At 39.3% G+C, this 21,465-nt stretch overlaps 2 protein-coding genes across 4 annotated transcripts in view; both read right to left on the bottom strand.

The window, feature by feature from the left end:
* Window positions 1-14,325, bottom strand: part of slc25a42 (solute carrier family 25 member 42) — a 46,811-nt gene extending 32,486 nt beyond the window's left edge. The window contains exons 1-6 of one of the 2 annotated variants that reach the window (XR_009821368.1): window positions 13,885-14,325; window positions 7,058-7,207; window positions 816-930; window positions 658-683; window positions 401-567; window positions 203-319 (exon numbers count right to left, since the gene is read on the bottom strand). Coding sequence is in view for 1 of the 2 variants with exons in the window: in XM_062022735.1 (XP_061878719.1) it covers window positions 203-319; window positions 401-567; window positions 658-683; window positions 816-930; window positions 7,058-7,135 (503 nt within the window). In the remaining variant the exon portion in view is untranslated. The remainder of the gene's footprint in view (window positions 1-202; window positions 320-400; window positions 568-657; window positions 684-815; window positions 931-7,057; window positions 7,208-13,884) is intronic. The other variant, XM_062022735.1, reaches the window with a different exon arrangement.
* Window positions 14,326-14,935: 610 nt separating this feature from the next.
* On the bottom strand, window positions 14,936-21,127 carry armc6 (armadillo repeat containing 6). 2 transcript variants are annotated; one of them, XM_062023531.1, is made up of 7 exons: window positions 20,744-21,127; window positions 20,457-20,542; window positions 19,810-20,380; window positions 19,509-19,654; window positions 19,300-19,434; window positions 19,096-19,233; window positions 14,936-16,781 (listed from the first exon to the last, which is right to left on the bottom strand). In XM_062023531.1, exons 1-7 carry the CDS (start codon window positions 20,862-20,864, stop codon window positions 16,569-16,571), a joined length of 1,410 nt encoding a protein of 469 aa, XP_061879515.1. In that variant the 5' UTR covers window positions 20,865-21,127; the 3' UTR covers window positions 14,936-16,568. The 2 variants fall into 2 exon arrangements, with proteins under 2 accessions (XP_061879515.1, XP_061879516.1); XM_062023532.1 differs by having other exon boundaries at window positions 14,939-16,781; window positions 19,300-19,431.
* Between the last annotated feature and the right edge of the window lie 338 nt (window positions 21,128-21,465).

Raw genomic sequence — 21,465 nt, 5'->3', positions numbered from 1 at the left:
AAAATAATTTGCAGCTTTTTCTGAGTAACTCACACTATCAACACCAAAACTACATGTCTGACAATGACATCTACTGTAACGGATGGGGGTATATTTGCTAAATGGTTTAATTAAGTTTGTATTATTCAATTTAAAGCTCTCTAGTGGCATTGTCTGTGATGTTATTCTCATGAGGGGAATTTTGAGGTGAAAGTGGTCTTACATTTCCTTTGGCGTCACAGCCATGCGAGCTCGCACCATATCCAGAGGATACGTCAACATGGTGGCAGTGGTGCCTGCCAAGGATCCAGCCAGTAACCTTGGAAGTGGAGGTAGGGCCCTGCGGGAGGCAAAAAGACCACTTTTATGACCTCACTAGTTGTCATAAATAAACTGTGTGCTTGTTTGGTGTGACGCTCACTTTCCCTGAAAGCCGTAATATTCCCCCAGGAGACTTTTGTACTGCTCATGAGCACAGAACTGAATGGCTGCATACGGGATGACTCGCACCATGGTGGCAGAGTTGCCCCTCCACAGACTGAGGAAGCCATCTTTCAAGTACGTGCGGTAGATCACTTTGTAGGCTTCCTGCCACGCAGAGGAGATACATCAACACTCACACGAGTTTAGTCAAAAATACTTAACTGTAGTCTTATTTGATATTCAACTCAAACATACTTTGGCAGAGAATCTCGCTGAAGACACTGGAAAACAAAAACAAAGTGAATATATTGCATTGTGTTGCTATAAACTGATATCTTCGTGGGCTACTCAATCCCCTATAGTCTAAATTTAAACCACTTTCCACATTTAGCACAGCCCAGCCTACAGCTTGCCTTGGAAGATGATTTTAGTCCTGTCTAACGGAGCGACAGCTGTCTTGGCCACAGCGCCCGCGACCGCCCCCGAGAAGAGCGTGATGACGACGGAGGGGGTCTTCTGCTTCGTGCCCTGCGCAGCAAAGAAAGGCATCGCTTGTGAATTAAACCAAGTAGCTTTTCGACATTGTCTTTGTGTGTGACGAAGTGCAGCAAATAAACAACCCCTAGCAAGACTTATGAAATCAGCAGTCTTGGAGGAGGTTCATTCAGTTGTTGATATTTGTAGAAACAAAGCAAATAACAGACATGACACAAAACTAAAATATTTTAAATTGCCCTGCGATGAGGTGGCGACTTGTCCAGTTGAAGGTGAGCCACGTAAGTAAGACCACCCACAAAACGGCGCATCCTGAAGAGACGCTCAGAGAGCTGCCTGCCTTCCGCCCAAGTGCAGCTGGGATAGGCTCCAGCAGCCCCCCAACCACCCCGAGAATGCCAAGAGGTAGAAAATGGCAACTTTCTGGCTTTAAGCACAAGTTTACAGTGACATTTTGGACACTTTTCTTATTCCATCAATGTTATGTTTGGGGGATGATGACATAAATTTTCAAGATGATAATGCATCTTTGCTTTGAGCGAAAACTGATGGATCTTGAAGAAAAGATACATAAGGTCAATGTCAAGGCCTGCAAATACACCGTCTCTGAATCCAATTGAAAATCTGTGGGTTAAATAGAAGTAAATGGTCCATGACAAGACTCCCAACCTGCAAAGCTGATCTGTCAAACAGCAATCAGAGAAAGTTGTTTGTCACTCGTTAGGTCCATGCCTAAGCTGTTATAAAAGACAGAGGTGGAGCAACAAAAAAGTACTGCATTTTTCTGATTATAAAGGCACACTTAAAATCCTTTTATTTTCTCAAAACTCGACAGTGCACCTTATAATAATTTTGGTTGTGCTTACCGACCTCGAAGCTATTTTATTTGGTACATGGTGTAATGATAAGTGTGACCAGTAGATGGCAGTCACACATAAGAGACACGTGTAGACTGCAATATGATGGCATTCACACATAAGAGACAGGTGTAGACTGCAATATGACTCAAGTAAACAACACCAAAATGTTATATGTTCATTGAAAATATAGAACATTACACACTGTGCTCAAAAATCTATCAAAATGTTTTAGTACAACTTTGGTAAGCTATGAATCCGCACCGCTTGATGGATTGTACTGTGCTTCAACATACGAGTATTATTATGGTGTGTAGGTAAAACATTATCTGGCGTTTTGTTTCGCAATAATATGCAAAAGCAACTTTTCTTACCTTCTGGTACCTGCTGATCTGTATTTAAAATCTGCATAAATCCTGAAAATTTGTGCGTGTCCGCCGTAGTCGATAAGCCTCTTCTTTTTCATTATCTTCTTGTTATGGGACATTCATCCTCCGCTGTTCCCATTTCTAATTAGTGGACCCCTACTTAAACAAGTTGAAAAACTTATTCGGGTGTTACCATTTAGTGGTCAATTGTACGGAATATGTACTTCACTGTGCAACCTACTAATAAAAGTGTCAATCAATCAATATAAAGTAGTGTAATGTTCTTACTTATATCTGTCAGTAAACTCGCCATGAAAGCGCTAAAACATACCGGTGTAGTGAGTTTACATTATTCACTCAAGGAACTTTAGTTATTAGAGAGTTCCGGTCGGACGGTTTTTCACAGGACACATTTCCGGCGTTGTTGTTGCACTAGTGAGCCACGAATGAGGAGATGCTGGTTCGTGTTTGAGTTAAGTAAAGTCAGAATGTCATTAAAACAGTTAGCTCCATCTTTTGACACTTCTTCCACTCCCGTCCTTGCACGCTACACCGCTACAACCAAGATGACGGAGGAAAGACGCTGCCGATGGTGAGCCACGTAAATAAGACCGCCCACAAAACAGCGCATCCTGAAGAGACTGTCAGAAAGCGGATGAAAGATGGTCAGTAAAACATAATCTATGCAACAATTTGACCAAGGAACCACAATTACATGTTATGTAGACCACAAGGAAGTGTTTTCAATTTAGAATTTTTTTTTATAATAATAATATGACCCCTTTAATGCGCCTTATAATCCAGTGCACCTTTTGTATGAAAATAGACCTGACTAGACCCACTCATCGGCAGTGCGCTTTATAATCCGGTGCGCCCTATGGTCCGGAAAATACGGTACTAGTGGTGTGTTGTAGTGTTTTTGGTTTGTTTTTCATGATGCCATTATTTTGTCTTCAGAATTTAGTAATTCCATCATTCACTCTGTTTAAAAAAAATTACTACTAGGCATGTAACAGTATTGTAGGCATTGCAGCATTGCGGTTTCAAAGTCTTCACAATAATGCTGTGACGCCTTGATGAGTGTAGTTTTTTTCTGGAACTTTAGCTTTGGCGCGTCTGAAAATGAACTACATCTCTCAGAATCCTCTGCGGAGCGCTGACTGCAATGTGAGGGTTGGGAGCGCAGTAAAGGGGAGAGAAAGAAGAAGCAGGAAGTAAAGGGTTTTCCACTCCATAGTAGATCAGAGGAATTGTTTTTGTCAAATCCATTCATAACCTTTTAAGTTATGTTACTAACAAACGGACAAATAAACCCTAGCAAAAACATAACCTCTGTGGCGGAGGTCTCAAACGTTCCAAGCCAAAACAGCTACTTGATTAGCTACCATCGTCCAGGACAGATGAAGCCAGTGAAGCTGAACATCAATTTGTGAGGTATATACATTATAAAAAGTTATAATGTGATTTAAGTTTTAAATGTGAGTAAACGGATATATAAAAATATCTACTGTAAAGGACACTGCTTCTCAGAAAATACAAAAAAATATATCTTATAAAATATAAAAGCTAAAATGTCTCAAAGCTCTGCCCCTTTAATTAGTGCATACTAAATAATTTAACTTTAGCCTATTACTACAACCATATTATTTACCAGCAACATAAAGTGAAACAGAGCCAGAGGTGTCCTGCCACAGTCAGTAACAAATAAACAGAAAACAGTAGTGGAGGTAGATAGACACAGAGCTTCATCAAACATCTGATCCACTGAACAAAGAGCTCCAAAAATCTTGAACTTTAGACTGCCATCAGTTTTACTCCCTACACTTAACCATGCGTTTCCTACTGCCTGCAGACTTTGCACCCTTTGTTATATACACATGTTGTGTTTCTAATATAAATACATTTAATAAAGTCAAATACAAATAAGGCAACAAGAGAAGTATCCTACACTTTTCTTTTGTAAAGTAAATCTGAACGGCCGATATGGGCATCTACATCAACTATATGATTTGCCTGAGAAGCTGGAGAGGACCACAAAAAAATTTTTTTTTTTTTTTTTTTTAAATTTGTGGCGGACGTAATTCTTTTGTAGCGGGCCGCCACAAATAAATGAATGTGTGGGAAACCCTGATATCGTTACATCCCTAGTAACTACCACAGTATATTTTCTTGGTTTCTTAAAGGCCTACTGAAACCTACTACTACCGACCACGCAGTCTGATAGTTTATATATCAATGATGAAATCTTAACATTGCAACACATGCCAATACGGCCGGGTTAACTTATAAAGTGCAATTTTAAATTTCCCGCTAAACTTCCGGTTGAAAACACCTTTGGATGATGACGTATGCGCGTGACGTAGCCAGTGAAACAGAAGTATCGGTACCCCATTGAAGCCAATACAAAATAGCTCTGTTTTCATCTCATAATTCCACAGTATTCTGGACATCTGTGTTGGTGAATCTGTTGCAATTTGTTCATTGCATTATGGAGAAAGAAGCTGAGCAAGCAAAGAAGAAAGTTGTCGGTGCGAAGCGGAGTATTTTGCGAGGGAAGTCAGCAACACCACACAGCCGGTGTTTCATTGTTTACATTCCCGAAAGATGCAGTCAAGATCGAAGAACTTGGACAACAGAGACTCTTACCAGGAGGACTTTGACTTTGATACACAGACGCCTGTAGAGAACTGGGACAACACAGACTCTTGCCAGGATTACTTTGATTTGGATACACAGACGCGGTACCGTGAGTACGCAGCTGCGCTTCCAAACATTTGATCGCTTGCCCGTACGTGCGTGTCACGTACGTAACTTTGGGTAAATATATAAGATTTATGAACCTTGGGTTAGGTGAACGGTCCTTTGGGCTGAGTGATTGTGTGTGTTGTGCAGGTGTTTGAATTGTATTGGCGGGTTATATGGACGGGAGCTAGGAGCTAGCATAACAAACACCTAGGTGTTTGTTATGCGGGATTAATTTGTGGCATATTAAATACAAGCCTGGTTATGTTGTGGCTAATAGAGTATATATATGTCTTGTGTTTATTTACTTTTTTAGTCATTCCCAGCTGAATATCAGGTCCCACCCGCCTCTCACAGCATCTTGACTATCTGAATCGCTTCACTGCCCACTAGTCCTTCACTTGCACTTTCCTCATCCACAAATCTTTCATCCTCGCTCAAATTAATGGGGAAATCGTCGCTTTCTCGGTCCGAATCGCTCTCACTTCTGGCCGCCTTCACTGTAAACAATAGGGAACTTTGCGGAAATGTTCAACTGACTACGTCACGCTACTTCCGGTAGGGGCAAGGCTTTTTTTTGTCAGATACCAAAAGTTGCGATCTTTATCGTCGTTGTTCTCTACTAAATCCTTTCAGCAAAAATATGGCAATATCGCGAAATGATCAAGTATGACACATAGAATAGATCTGCTATCCCCCTTTAAATTTAAAAAATTCATTTCAGTAGGCCTTTAAAGCCAGAAAGCTGCCTTTAGAAATGACTATAGATTTGTGTCATGTCTGTTATCTGCTTTTTCTTCTACAAATGAAACTGAATGAAATACTCCAAGACTGGTGACGTCATAATTTTTTCCAGGGGTTGTATAAAAAAACGATTAAAATATTGAATTGTGATGAATGTTGTCTATTGTTAAATCATAACTAATCGCGATTTATCACAAATAGTATTTTTATCTTTAATGAGTGTACCTTATTAAAATAAGCAACCAACATGGGACTGGAAAATGTGTTTGTTTTATGCAAATGCTTGTTAATTAAACACAAAATGGACACACACGAACACACGTGTGATATTTTCCACCTGGTGTCTAAATTAGTCCTTGTTCCCAATACGAAATATATATACTGTATTTTAAATTATATTGTTCATTCAGTTTTCCCCACTAATTGTCACTCTGTCTTGTCACTTGTTTGTCAGTCTGGCATAGTTTCACATGCGTCATTTGTGTGAGTATGTGAGGCTTATTAGACCTTGTTTATCTGTTCAAGCTGCACAAGTTTACATGCATGCATGCAATGATTTTATCCCATATGTCTTATTGTGCCATGGTCTGGGGACAAGCCACGAAATGTGTAGTGAAGCCCCTGTTGTCATTTTGTAAACAAACACTAAAGATATTTCACCAAAAAACAATGAAGCATCATCACTGCCATATTACCAAAAATTATAACATCATGAGTTTTGATCACATTATACATTTTTCATTTTTATACATTTCCCCTGATGTGATGGGTAAAGAAATACAAAGATACAGTAGTGAATATGTGCGGACTCGAGCTGCAGTCGGTGGGAGTCTGCGTTCTCAGTGAAGGCCTCAGAGCTCTAGTCGGACATTAAACTTTTCTACATAAAACTGAAAAAGTGGCTTAAGGAAAATCGAAAGTGTGAGCACTAGAACTGGGTGTAGGTATTTTTATTTTGTACTTGTCTTAATCTTTTTGTGTTTTTCAATTTTCTCAACGTTTTTTTTTTAAAGCCTAACCAAGGACGAGGGTTGCACATTAGCCTGTGGCTAGAAGTCTTATGTACTTTGACATTGGTTGCCTATGGGTAGCAATGATTAATTGTACTGTCCCAGTCATCCATCCATCCATTTTCTACCGCTTATCCCTTTCGGGGTCACGGGGGGTGCTGGAGCCTATCTCAGCTGCATTCGGGCGGAAGGCGGGGTACACCCTGGACAAGTCGCCACCTCATCTCAGGGCCAACTGTCCCTGTCAAATAAATAAATAAACATGTCTGGGGGCGTGCCAAGGAAATAAGTGATTGCCAGGAAACAATAACAGGAGGCTGCATCTTTATTTAGGGTTATTTGCAAAAGTGCTTCAAATCTGGCATCTTTTGTGCAGAGCCTCCTTTGAAAATCACCCCTGACAGTTCCCATTGGAAAAAAAAAAGTAATCATAGCTCACTTCTGCCTGAGTGGAGGCCCGCGGCAGCCCATCCTCTTTGCTGGGTGATGCACGTTGCTCCTGGACTCCACTTCCCATGCCAGAGGACTATTCTCTGCTGCCTCGGTGTGCACTCATGAATCCAACCACCAGGAGGAAGCAGCAATGACCCTTAATGCAAAAATAGTAGATAACTTTGATTGATGTCATGGGCGTGGGCTTTCTTCCAATAGCATTTACAGTAAACAAGGCAGCGGCAATAGCATCACAGCACAAAGGGTAAACTGGTAATAGATCAAATATGATTACTAAGAATTAATAAAAATGTATATAAAATAATAATAATAATAATAATCAAGGCAGTTTTCCATTTTATTGCAAATTGTCTCTGCGACCCTCCCCATCTTCCATCCTCAAACCACCTACCTTGTGAGGAGTTACACATTTTGATGGTACGGGGGACAAAGGAAGTTTTAAGTCTGTTAGTTTTGCTTCTGGGCCGACAGAGCCTGTCACTAAACCGACTTCTCAGTGCCATGATGACTTCTTGCTGAAGGTGGCTGGCATCATCCAAGACAGTCAGCAGTCCAAAGGAAAAGAGAAGCAAAATATACCGATAACTTCCTGCTTCACAAGACTGGTACAGATAACTTATTTAAACCTATAATTTTTTCAATTGAGATTTAACTGTAATTCGTGCATAACTTTCTTTGCGGCCGGCTTTAGGGAAGCTTCTTTTGTCTTTGTCGTCTTTTAAAACACTGTCGTAGCAATGCTACCATTTCAGGTGGCTGATAATGTTTGATGTGTTGAAGCTCCATGTTTTTTTTTACCTTCTCGCGTAATATTTGCAGAACATTTAGTGCAAATAGCATGCAAAATGTCTTCCTTTTGAAACAGTGAAAAAGTCCCAAACAATCGGCGCCATGTTTGTTTGCAATGAGCTTAGTGGAAGTTTACTACAAGCCATTTACAGCGCGGTACAGGTAGAAGAAAGAGAACGCTTGATTTGCTCACCCTAACACCTCCAGCACAGTGCAAGTTAATCTTTCCTCCCTGGAGCTACTGTTTAATGTTATCAGATACGTCCCAATAAATATCTGCTCAATATTTATTATGCACCTGTCAGCAAAATTTTATGTATTAAAAAAAACAATCAATAAACCCAATTCACAGTTTATGTAAAGTACAGGCCAAAAGCTTCGACACACCTTCTCCTCATTGAATGTGTTTTCTTTATTTTCATGACTATTTACATTGTAGATTGTCACTGAAGGCATCAAAACTATGAATGAACACATGTGGAGTTATGTATTTAACAAAAAAAAGTGAAATAACTGAAAACATATTCTAGCTTCTTCAAAATAACCACCTTTTGCTCTGATTACTGCTTTGCACACATTTGGCATTCAATCAATGAGCTTCAAGCCTACCTGTGAAGTGAAAACCATTTAAGGTGACTACATTATGAAGCTCATCGAGAGAATGCCAAGAGTGTGTAAAGCAGTAATCAAAGCAAAGGGTGGCTATTTTGAAGAAACTAGAATATAAAACATGTTTTCAGTTATTTCACCTTTTTTTAAGTACATAACTCCATGTGTTCATTCATAGTTTTGATGCCTTCAGTGACAATCTATAATGTAAATAGTCATGAAAATAGAGAAAACGCATTGAATGAGAAGGTTTGTCCAAACTTTTGGCCTGTACTGTATTTCACCAATGATTCAAGTTTCCTCTTGCGTATTGGGGTTTGTGCTACCTGCAAGCATTTCAGTGTTTTGTACTTGTAGCATCAAAGTGTTAAAATGTTGGAAACACTAGCAGTGCGAGAACAAATACTACCCAGATACCTTTAAGCCACAGGGAAAAAGTTGCATCCCAGAATATCCCCTGAAGAGCAGAGCTGCTGACTTGTAGGTGAAAGGTATCTGGTGGCGCACAGCTAAAACAACAACAAACACTTCTATGCTTTGGTTACAATTTCTATACAAGTTTGTGGCATTTGGGGGAAAAAACAAAAAGAACGTTGCTTGGGGCCCACTAACTCTCTCCACAAACAATGACGTCTGCAATGTGTTTTGTTAGTGAGCTAATCATTTTACTATTCAATCAATTATTCAGTTGAACTTCAACCCCTTAGGCCTACAGTGTCAATGTTAGAACACAATTCTCAAGCTTGGTGTATACTACTCTCAAGTGACACCATCATGCCCCCTTGCCCTGCTTACTATACCACAAGCCTTGCGCGCACCTCCCAAAAATCCTAGCTTAGCGTCGATGGCAACGCGAACCACAGAGCTGTGATTGGTCAGCTTTTGAAGAGGAGTGTCCCTGACCACAGGAGAGCAGACTTTGTACTTGAAATGCACAAATTATTGTATGACATAAAGCAACAGTGGTTGAACATTTGCAAGCAAACTGAAATTGTGTACAAAATAGCTTATTGACCTATAAAAAAATAATTATTTATGTGTCGCTTTTCAGCTTATTGTGTTGTTTTGTCCAAAAAAAAGTCACAAAACAACACTTTTTAACTTTTATTCCCGATTTTGTGCTAACATGTTCAATTCCGACACAAAAATAGTTTCTCGTGGACACACGTCTTTTTCTCTCACACACACACAACACTTCTTCATTCTCTGTCAATGTCTTTCAAGCAAGTTATGTTCGCTAGAGCTCTTAACACCAATAACACATGACCATACACATTACCACCAGCATGTCGTTAACTTACAATAGTTGTTTAACAGTTTTGTTTTTTTCAATGACATAGCTCTCTCTTGTCCCGAACGACTGAAAAGCATTGCAAATAACAATAATGTCCTCTGCTGCGACTCGTTCAAAAATGGCTGAGTCCATCTTCATGAACGTATTTTTCTCTGGTTTATTAGTAAAATGTCCATTAAACGTAAACTGATGTATCTGAACGATTTGTTCCAGTGTAGACAAAGATATCGATGTTGTGGTTGTCATCATTCTTTACAAGAAGGTGAATGAATATCTAGTCAACGACAGCGGCGGTTGCTCCTTCAGGACACATCGCCCCTTAGTGTTTTGGATGAGAATTACAAGTCTTGCACCACCACCTACGACAGAACCATAGATCAAACAAGAGGGCGTCAGAAGGAATGCAAGCTACGTGACGCGAAAGTATATTCCAGCCTTCACAATAAATCAAACTGCGTATTCTATGATGTTGATTTATGCAGTGTTTCCCAAACCTTCATTCCGCCACAAATATATTTGGCACTAGCTGGCAGCCTACAATCCTAAAGACAGAATATTGGCCTGTCTGTTATTAGCTTGTCGTTACGACTATGTACAATAGATGGTTTTGAAACACTGCTTCTTCACACAATTCTCATGCACCTGGTCTACGACAGCATAAAAAGACAGGAAAGATCAGTGTCATCAACTTTGCGTCTCTGTCACTATATTTAAGCAAGTTTTCAAACCCCTTCTAATTCTCTTTTTCAAAAATGCAACTGCCAATAAATCTAGCGACTATTTCCGATCTCATCAAACACTTTTGGAGACTCTAGGATGAAAATCACATGTCGTTCTTTTCAACAAGCCTATCGAAGAGCACCTACAGTACTTGCTTGTGACATAAACAACACAAAAAGAGGCAGCATAAGAAAAAACATGTTTATTTCTACACATATTTGTATTGCTTAATGCTCACCTTTAGTCATGGCAAATCATGCAAATTAGAGTGATGTCATACAAGCCCACAATCCACACATAGATTGCAGTCTAGTGATCAGAAAAATAACAGAAAAATCCACAGCTTATTCCAACATGATTGTGTGTCTGCCTCCTATGTAATTGCACTCCGGAATAATGTTGTGAGTGACATCTGCTGGGTCTCTTCCTAACAGGTATTTACTTACGAACAAAGTCAAAGAGATTTATTTCAAAATCATTAATCGTTATTACCCTGTAAAGACTGTGATGGTTCGATACAAGAAGGACATTGATGTTACCTGCACCTTATGTAACATGCATCCAGAGACTGTTTACCACCTGTTTTGGACTTGTGAAAGCACTCGATCACTATGGCAAGGCATCTGTCCTTTCATCTTGGACAATATTTATGACAAATGTGTGCTTTGTCATAAAGATGTGCTATTTGGATTTACACAGTATTAGAACTAAATGTAAAAATTATTTTTACCTTTGCAACCTTATTATATGACTGTATTATGATGATAGTATATATCTGATAGTATATATCTGTATCATGAATCAATTTAAGTGGACCCCGCCTTAAACAGGTTGAAAAACTTATTCAGGTGTTACCATTTAGTGGTCAATTGTACGGAATATGTACTTCACTGTGCAACCTACTAATAAAAGTCTCAATCAATCAATATACTAATGGCTAAGTTTTATATTCATAAATGTAAGGTTCTCAATACCCAACCTGTTTTGTGTGCCTTTGAAAAAAAAAAGTGTTAGAACTTTACTAGGTATGTCCGATAATATTGGACGATAAATGCTTTAAAATGTAATATCGGAAATTATCGGTATCAGTTTCAAAAAGTAAAATTTCTGACTTTTTAAAACGCCGCTTTGTACACGGACGTAGGGAGACGTACAGAGCGCCAATAAACCTTAAAGGCAATTCCTTTGCGTGCCGGCCCAGTCACATAATATCTACCGCTTTTCACACACACAAGTGAATGCACATCATACTTGGTCAACAGCCATACAGGTCACACTGAGGGTGACCGTATAAACAACTTTAACACTGTTACAAATATGCGCCACACTGTGAACCCACACCAAACAAGAATGACAAACACATTTCGGGAGAACATCCGCACCGTAACACAATATAAACACAACAGAACAAATACCCAGAACCCCTTGCAGCACTAACTCTTCCGGGACACTACAATATACACACCCCCATAAAAAGCCATTATCGGACATCTCTAAACTTTACTTTAAAGCACTGCGAAGTTGGTGGAGTGGTCGTGCCAGCAATCGGAGGGTTGCTGGTTACTGGGGTTCAATTCCCACCTTCTACCATCCTAGTCACGTCCGTTGTGTCCTTGGGCAAGACACTTCACTCTTGCTCCTGATGGCTGCTGGTTAGCGCCTTGCATGGCAGCTCCCGCCATCAGTGTGTGAATGTGTGTGTGAATGGGTGAATGTGGAAATACTGTCAAAGCGCTTTGAGTACCTTGAAGGTAGAAAAGCGCTATACAAGTACAACCCATGTATCATTTATTTATTATCTACCTCTAACAACCAAAAAGCTGTGAAAGCTATGATGCTATGCTCCAAATTTAAACTATTTACAGAACTTGTGTGAGCCTATAACTATACCACAATACTACATACATTACAGGCCAAAAGTTTGGACACACCTTCTCCTCATTCAATGCGTTTTCTTTATTTTCATTACTATTTATATTGTAGATTGTCACTGAGGGCATCAAAACCATGAATGAACACATGTGGAGTTATGTACTTAACAAAAAAAGGTGAAATAACTGAAAACATGTTTTGTATTCTAGTTTCTTCAAAATAGCCACCCTTTGCTTTCATTACTGCTTTTCACACTCTTGGCATTCTCTTCATGAGCTTCAAGCACACCTGTGAAGTGAAAACCATTTCAGGTGACTACTTCCTGTAGCTCATCGAGAGAATGCCAAGATTGTGCAAAAAAGTAATCAGAGCAAAGGGTGGCTAACTATAATAGAATGTAAAATATATATATATATATATATATATATATATATATATATATATATATATATATATATATATACACACAATATATATATATATATATATATATATATATATATATATATATATATATATATATATATATATATATATATATATATATATATATATATATATATATATTTTACATTCTATTATAATTACTTTATTGTATTAACAACCCCCGGAGCTGAATTGTACTGTTTTTGTACTTTTTTAAATTATCTGTGTTCACATGTTTGTTTGTAAATGTTGAACTTTATAAATAAAAGGTATATATATATATATATATATATATATATATATATATATATATATATATATATATATATATATATATATATATATATATATATATATATATATATATATATATAAATTTAAAAAAGATTGCACTCCAGTGGGAAATACTGGTCTTTTGGTGGTGTATATTTTACAGCAGAGTAAAATGAGTTGATTTGATGACGTCACTGATATTCTAAATACAGCATTGATAAAGTTGCACAATCTAGAAATGTACAAATATTGTGGGGGAAACATGCCCCAAGTGAAGTGAAGTGAATTATATTTATATAGAGCTTTTCTCTAGTGACTCAAATCACTTCACATAGTGAAACCCAATACCTAAGTTACATTTAAACCAATGTGGGTGGCACTGGGAGAAGGTGGGTAAAGTGTCTTGCCCAAGGACACGACGGCAGTGACTAGGATGGCGGAAGCGGGAATCGGACCTGGAACCCTCAAGTTGCTGGCACGGCCACCCTACCAACCGAGCTATACCGCCCAAAGGCCACATAGTTCTGAAGATCAAACACACTTAACGTTGTAAGTAATTATAAATTACATCATAATGTTAAATGAACAGATCAAGATGCACAAAACAAACAAGGTTTCCAAGAAAATGGAGGGGCGGTAATTTGCGTCAATAGAAAAGAGCGGTTAGGACCCCCGAGGTCAGACAGCCTTACTCGGCTGTCAAAATCCTGAAAGTTTTGTTATATGTAAATTCCATTATTTGCGGTTACTTTTAAGCTTTCTGACGCCATGTCCTACTTAAGTATTCCAAAAAGACACCACGTACAAGCACTTACTGTGACATGGCTTACCTGATTTGACACCAGAAGGACAGATTCCAAAGCTTTGTACTTTTCCAGCGGAATTCTCTAGACGCCCCTTTGCTTAAAAGTTAGCCAAACATTAGCTTGGATGACACTCGCTAGCTGTTGGCTCTCTGCGAGACAACTCTGGGTTCTTAAACAGAGAAAACACGTCGAGGCAGCATTTATCTAACTAATGCAACAAAGACACTAACTTTCAAGTCATCTTGTCATTCACTCGCACAGTGGTGACTTTGACTGGCTGACATGTCGCCCATGCTGTTGCTACTCTTGTCACAACCCCAACTGGCCCCGCCTCTAAAGTGAGGGTTGAGAAGAGCGAGTGTATTGTGGGAAATGGAGTCTTACATAACAAGCAGGAGTGCTAGGATAGGCTAACACAGTGGTTCTTATTCTTGTTGGAGGTACCGAACCCCACCAGTTTCATATGCGCATTCACCGAACCCTTCTTTAGTGAAAAATAAAATGTTTTTTTAAAATTCAAGACAAAGTTATATGTTTTTGGTAACACTTTGGTATGGGGAACATATTGTAAATAATAAAGACTTAATTTAGAGTTATTTGGTTAGGGTTAGGGTCAGGGTTAGAGGGTTAGGGTCATAATAAGGCCCTGCCGAATAAGGCTATAATAAGTACTTAATAATGACTAGTTAAGAACCAATATGTTACTAATTTGCATGTTAATAAGCAACTAATTAATGGTGAATATGTTCCCCATACTAAAGTGTTACCATGTTTTTTTACTAGTGCATAAAATGAACCGTGAATGAACATCACCTTGTTCAAACAACAAAACCAACACAGTGCATAAACTCACAACAAATTACACACCTGCAAATCAGTGTGACTTCTGCTGTTGCCGTATCCGTAATACGCCGATAAAGAGAAGTTTGTATTTACACGATGAGTCGGGTGTTTTGACCTCCGCCGAACCCCTGAGGCCGACTCACCGAACCCCTAGGGTTCGAACGAACCCAGGTTAAGAACCACTGGACTAACAAGAGGGGCGTCTCACATAGAAGTTAATGTAAGGTTACACTGGCCTGTTTGATATCATAGATTCATTTATTTTAGCTTACCATTTTAGTTTAATCACATGCTCCAACTTTATAGCAGCACAGTGCATTACTTTATAAGAAAATCCATCCAAAAATGAAGCATGCAACATTATGTTTACAGGGGAATGTTGTAACAAACCAGACAAGTGTGTTCAAAAAATGCATTTTGCAGAGTGATTGTGCATTAATAACTTTTTTAGACTTTAGTCAAAATATTGAAAAAAAACCAGAGTCAGGCAAAGGCAAGGAAGAAAATATGGTGTATAGATGCTGTTTTGTAGCCTCGAATGCACATAAGTAGAGTTTCATTAAGTAGATCAAGGGTGTCAAACGTACGGCCCAAGGGCCGGATCAGGCCCACGAACAGGTTTTATCTGGCCCACGGGATGAATTTGCCAAATATAAAAATTAACCTAACATTTTTGAATGAAAGAAACAGCTGTTCTAAATGTGTCCACTGGATGTCGCAATAGCAATTCTTTGTATGGGATGCTAGGTATGTACAAAATAAACCACATGTTGCTAGTACATCAGTCAAGGAAAACGATCAAACTACATAAATAACATCCTGTAATTTGATTTTGATATAATTTTTTTATCTTGATAGATTGAAAATTAACACCAATTAGTTGACTGATGAAAATTATCACATCATTTATTCATAAAAATAGAAATAGCGACAAATAACAACAACAACATTATGATTTGTACAATTTCAGAATGTGGTTGTTCTATTTTTACACAAAGAAAACAATCTGGAGTTGTCTTTATTTGTAAGTTATCGTGCCGTGATTTTACCAGTCCGGCCCACTTGGGAGTAGATTTTGACACCCCTGAAGTAGATCATACAATTACTTGGTCACAATTTGATCATATTACATAGTTAGCATGACGTTTGGTATTGGGATTTTTTTTTTACCATTCTAAGGATCAAAACTTTAAAAAACATAAAACAATAGGTTTAACTGAAAAGCCATTGTACTGTAAGTGTCCTCATTAGTCTTACCTGCAAAACCCAATTACCGTATTTTTTCGGAGTACAAGTCGTTCCGGAGTATAAGTCGCACCAACCGAAAATGCATAATAAAGAAGGAAAAAAACATATAAGTCGCACTGGAGTATAAGTCGCATTTTTGGGGGAAATGTATTTGATAAAACCCAACACCAAGAATAGACATTTGAAAGGCAATTTAAAATAAATAAAGAATAGTGAACAACAGGCTGAATAAGTGTACGTTATATGACGCATAAATAACCAACTGAGAACGTGCCTGGTATGTTAACGTAACATATTATGGTAAGAGTCATTCAAATAACTATAACATATAGAACATGCTATACGTTTACCAAACAATCTGTCACTCCTAATCGCTAAATCCCATGAAATCTTATACGTCCAGTCTCTTACGTGAATGAGCTAAATAATATTATTTGATATTTTACGGTAATGTGTTAATAATTTGACACATAAGTCTCTTTTGAGTATAAGTCGCACCCCTGGCCAAACTATGAAAAAAACTGCGACTTATAGTCCGAAAAATACGGTATCTCAGATTGGGTTTTGTTTGATTTAATACAATACATTTTACAAGAAGTAATCCTGCACCACTCTTTTCAGTTGGTGATGCCGCCATGTTTGCCGGTCCACAGCTCTCGCAGCTCCACCTTGCAGCCGAGATCCCTGAGGGCAGCTTTGGCAATATCTCCGCAGTCTTGATGGGTCCGTAGTGCCTGCGCTATGAGGGGCTCCACTCCCAAGTCCAAAATAGGTTGGCTGTAGTTGGGCTCCCGCGACACCAGGTTCCTCAACAGCATGCATGCCTGTTTCTGGTTGTGCAAAAAATATATATATAAGGAACGATGCTTGTGTCGTTTACTGTATTGACCTGAAAACACTGTAAGAAGGTACTTTTTTAACAGTGTGAATCTTACATTTTGGTGCCACCAGTACTAAACCACAGTTTGCATTGGTATCAAATTAATAATTATAAAGCACTTTGTGTGGCAATTTGCATGAAAAGTGCAAATTGAAAAGTTTGAATGATTGATAAATATATTATTGAGTGAATACTTCAAAGCATTCACATATGGTTTTCTACACCAAAATTAATCTATTTATTCTTCTACTTCTTCTTCTCCAGATTTTGCCGCACTCTACCTTCCACATTTTTCAACCAATTCAAACCATTTCAACTTCAAACTGTTCAGTCTATTTGGGAATTGCGGGCTTTCCCTTGACAAATTCCAAAAATTCCCAGATTTCCCAGAATTCCAGGTTTTCCGTGACATGTTTCCCATTTAAAATGAATTGGCCATTTTTCAAACTTCCACCATTTCCACATTTTTCAAGCTATTCAAACCATTCCACCTTAAACATATTCCACTCATCCTGGACATTTAAACAATTATTTTTCCAAGTTCAAAAAAATTCCAGGAATTCTCAGAATTCCCGTTTTTTTCACCTTTTTTTCTGTCGACTACTCTTCCCACATCTTTCAACTCACTTCAACCGTGCCACCGTCAAATCATTCTTCTTAATCAGGACAAAAAACAAAGTTGTTTTTTGAGCTAGAGAAATTCCCCGTTTTCCAGAAATTCCGTAATACCAATTCTCCCAAAAAATGTTAGTACTTCAACATTTCTCGACCGTTTTGAAAAATTCCAACACCAACACAAACTCATTCAGAACATTCCAATTTTTTCTAGCATTTTCAAAAACATTCCCTTTTTTCCCGAAATTTCCATGAAATTCCCATTGAAAAGAATGGGACATTTTTCAAAGTTCCACAATTCCCACATTTTTAATCTGATTCCAACTGTTCCAACTTCAAAATATTCAGCCTGTTCAGGAATCGTGTGCTCCCTTTCAACAATTATTTTTTTTAAATTCCCGGATTTCCTAGAATTCCCAGAACGTTTTTACCATTCACAATGAATTGGCCATTGTTCTAACTTCCACAATTCCCACATTTCCAACCGCTTCAAACCATTCCACCTTCAACACATTCAATTCATCCTGGAAATTCAAACTACCAAATTTCTAGGAATTCCTGTTTTTTTCTAACCTTACATCCAACCTCTTTTAGTGCAATGACTCCTTTCACATTTTTTAACCAATTTCAACCGTTCCACTGTCAAAACATTCCTCTTAGTCAGGACAAAAAACCAAGTTGGTTTAGAACTTGAAAATTTCCCGCTTTTCCCGAAATAATATTTCTCAATTTAAAAAATTTTACTACTTCAACATTTCTTGACCGATTTAAACAATTCCAACACCGACTAATTCAGCTCATTTAGGACATTCATGCCCCTATTTTTAAAAAAATCCATCCAACCATCCATCCATCCATTTTCTACCGCTTGTCCCTTTTTGGGGTCGCGGGGGGTGTTGGAGCCTATCTCAGCTGCATTCGGGCGGAAGGCGGGGTACACCCTGGACAAGTCGCCGCCTCATCGCAGGGCCAACACAGACAGACAACATTCACACTCACATTCACACACTAGGGCCAATTTAGTGTTGGCAATCAACCTATCCCCAGGTGCATGTCTTTGGAGGTGGGAGGAAGCCGGAGTACCCGGAGGGAACCCACGCAGCCACGGGGAGAACATGCAAACTCCACACAGAAAGATCCCGAGCCCGGGATTGAACTCATGACTACTCAGGACCTTCGTATTGTGAGGCACACGCACCCTGTACCACCGTGCTGCCAAAAAAAAAAAACATCAATTTTTTCCCAAAATTTCCATATTTCCAGGAAGTTCCCATTTAAATGAATCAGACATGTTTCCAAGTTGCACAATTCCCACATTTTTCAACCTATTCAAACCATTCCAACATCAACACATTCCACTCATCCTGGACATTCAAACTAACGCTTTCCCAAGTTCCAAATAAAATTCTGGTTTTCCTGGAAAATCTAACTCTTAAACATTCAAACCATTCCAACATTCAAACTACTTTTACATTCATACTACATTCTGTCAGCATTTCAGTTCAGCTTTAGCATTGGAGCATTCACACGCAACTCATCTATAGTTTATTTTATTCTACACTGTAATATTCTACATATATGTCTATAAAGATGTATTGGGAAAATAAAGGCATTATATTCTGTTTTATTCCTTAATGACTGGTGCTTACCTGCACATTAACAGCACAAGCATGAGTCCTCATAGCATGCACAGCAGCTAAGGCGCCTCCTTCCTCCATGATGACCTTGCAGTTGTTGGGTTTACGTAAAGCAAGGACAGAAAGGCACGCACAGCCCTGCTCGCACACCTATGGGAGGGTAAAAAAACATGCAAGTTCACACCCAGTGGCGCTGGATATTCACGGCACACCTACAGCAGCGTTCGTTTGGTGTCTGTTCATGACGACGACGACGAGCTGGACTCCACCCGCTTTAACAACGGCATCTTTCACGTCATCGTTTCCAGCGACGGCTCTTATTCCGCTGAGGACCTGCCGAACCAACTCCTGCTGGGACAAAGAGCAGCTCAGTGACAACGGTCGTACATTTTAAAGACAAAACCCCTTATGGCGGTTTTCAGTACCGGTGACTCGTAGCTGTCTGCAAGCAGCGTCATCATAAGTTTAAGCCCTCCCAGGTCACAGATGTCCTGGCAGAACTCGTTCCTGACGGCCAGACGGGACAAAGTGGCACACAGCTCACCCAAGACAGACATATTGTCGTTATGAGCTGAGGGAAGAAATATATAAATTACTACCAATAACAACAAGTCAGACAACTTGTGAAGACATTAAGAAAGAGACGATGGAACCTAAAAGCTGAAAAGCCACAGAGGTTCCACAATTTTTGGGAAATGTGTTTATGTGTTAAATCTCAGATCTTACCTTTTGCTGAATCTATTAGGACCTTCAACCCATTGTGCTCGAGAACAATACTCTTGGCGTGCTCGTGAGCGTGCCCAAACGTAACCCGGACGTCGTCGTCAAAGGTCATGACCCTGAGAGCCGCAGACGCCTCCTTGACCACCTCGGCGCAGCCGCTGTGCTGTTTGACGGCGCCGGTCAGCAGCGGCAGGACGCCCGCTTTGACCAAATCCTGTCTGTTTTGCTCGTGTTTCAAACAGCAGTGACGCACAGCGCAGACGGCGGCTTGTGTCACAGCCTCATCAGCCCTGTGCTTCTTGAGAACGTCCAAGAGGAAACGTAGTCCGTCGGTGTCAAACAAGTCCGGCTGTCCGTCGGTCAGTGCGGCCAGGGCGCACAGAGCGGCCAGCGCCGCTTCCTTCTCTCCGACACTCTTTTTACAGTAGGAGAGTATGATAGGGTATGCGTCTTTTTGGGCCGCCAGGTACCTTTGAGCAAACCCAAGTAGACATTGTTCCGTGAAACACTTTAGATCTGCTGCCGCTTTTGTAACGCCAGCAGAGTCTTTTGCGATGCGGAGGGACTCTAACGCCTGCAGATGGAACAATCATGATGGTAAACATATTGTAGCGCATACAAAGCATGTTAGTCGTAAGCAAAATACACACCTGTAAGACCTCATGGGTTTCCTTGTGTTGATTATCATTGGATGGCACAGCAGGTACAGCTTTTACAATACAATTCAGATCCACGCCTGCAAACATACATCAGCAATCAGACTCTCATTCATAAAAAAATAGGAAACTACATTTAGTATGGCATCCATTAAATGTGCAGTTGCATTGTTCAAATGACCCAGGTAAGATTAGCACGATTTATTCAATTCCCATTGAGCTTTGTAATAAAGATGTGCTTTGAAATGTTTGTTTATGCTTCTCCGTCATTTCTACAATACCTTGAGACTGAAATTGCTCCACAGCTTCCCTCAAAGCCTCGTCGGGATCCATCTCGAACTCGTCGATGTTTTCCTTCACCGCAGCATCGAATGTTTCCTGTGTGACTCTCCGTACAGCCATTTCACTTCACTTTGATTATTGCCCTCTTTAATGGTAGAGTGACACGCCTTTTTTGTTGTTTTAAATACTGTTGCTGTTGGTCCCGATAACAAAAACAACGTCGTCGTTACCGCCCTGTATCTGTCTTCCTGCAGTGTTATCAAGCGACCGCCACTGTTCATTTACGCATTTTGCGTAGTTAAACTCGGTTCTTAAACTCATACATTGCGTAAATTCTGCCGGTTAGTATTGGTGAATTGCCGCCTGCGTAAAACAGTCCTACACGTTTATCTGCTCGGGCAAAACAAATGTTTTTAATATTCTGTTCCGTTTACGGTTGAATGTTTTTTATGTCTGAAAGACAAATAATAATATTTACTTGTGTTCTATGTTTTTTCCATTTGTTAGTAAAGATGATTAATTGATGTGATTTGTATAACTTGAACCTCACTTCGTGACAAATGGACGGAAAAATGCCAATTTACCAGACACGTTACAAAGCAATAATTCATTAGTGCCTGAGGGTAATGTTGATGGGAATATTCTCCACTGCTTTTGTTTACCATTGAACACTGATCATCTGCTGCCTGTCGTTGTTGACATAAAAAAAGAATACAAAAAG

This window comes from Entelurus aequoreus, linkage group LG16 (genome assembly GCF_033978785.1).
Source record: "Entelurus aequoreus isolate RoL-2023_Sb linkage group LG16, RoL_Eaeq_v1.1, whole genome shotgun sequence".
In the NCBI taxonomy this organism is placed as follows: Eukaryota; Metazoa; Chordata; class Actinopteri; order Syngnathiformes; family Syngnathidae; genus Entelurus; species Entelurus aequoreus.
The sequence above is the reverse complement of the archived record's forward strand: the minus strand, read 5'-3'. Positions and strand labels throughout refer to the sequence as shown.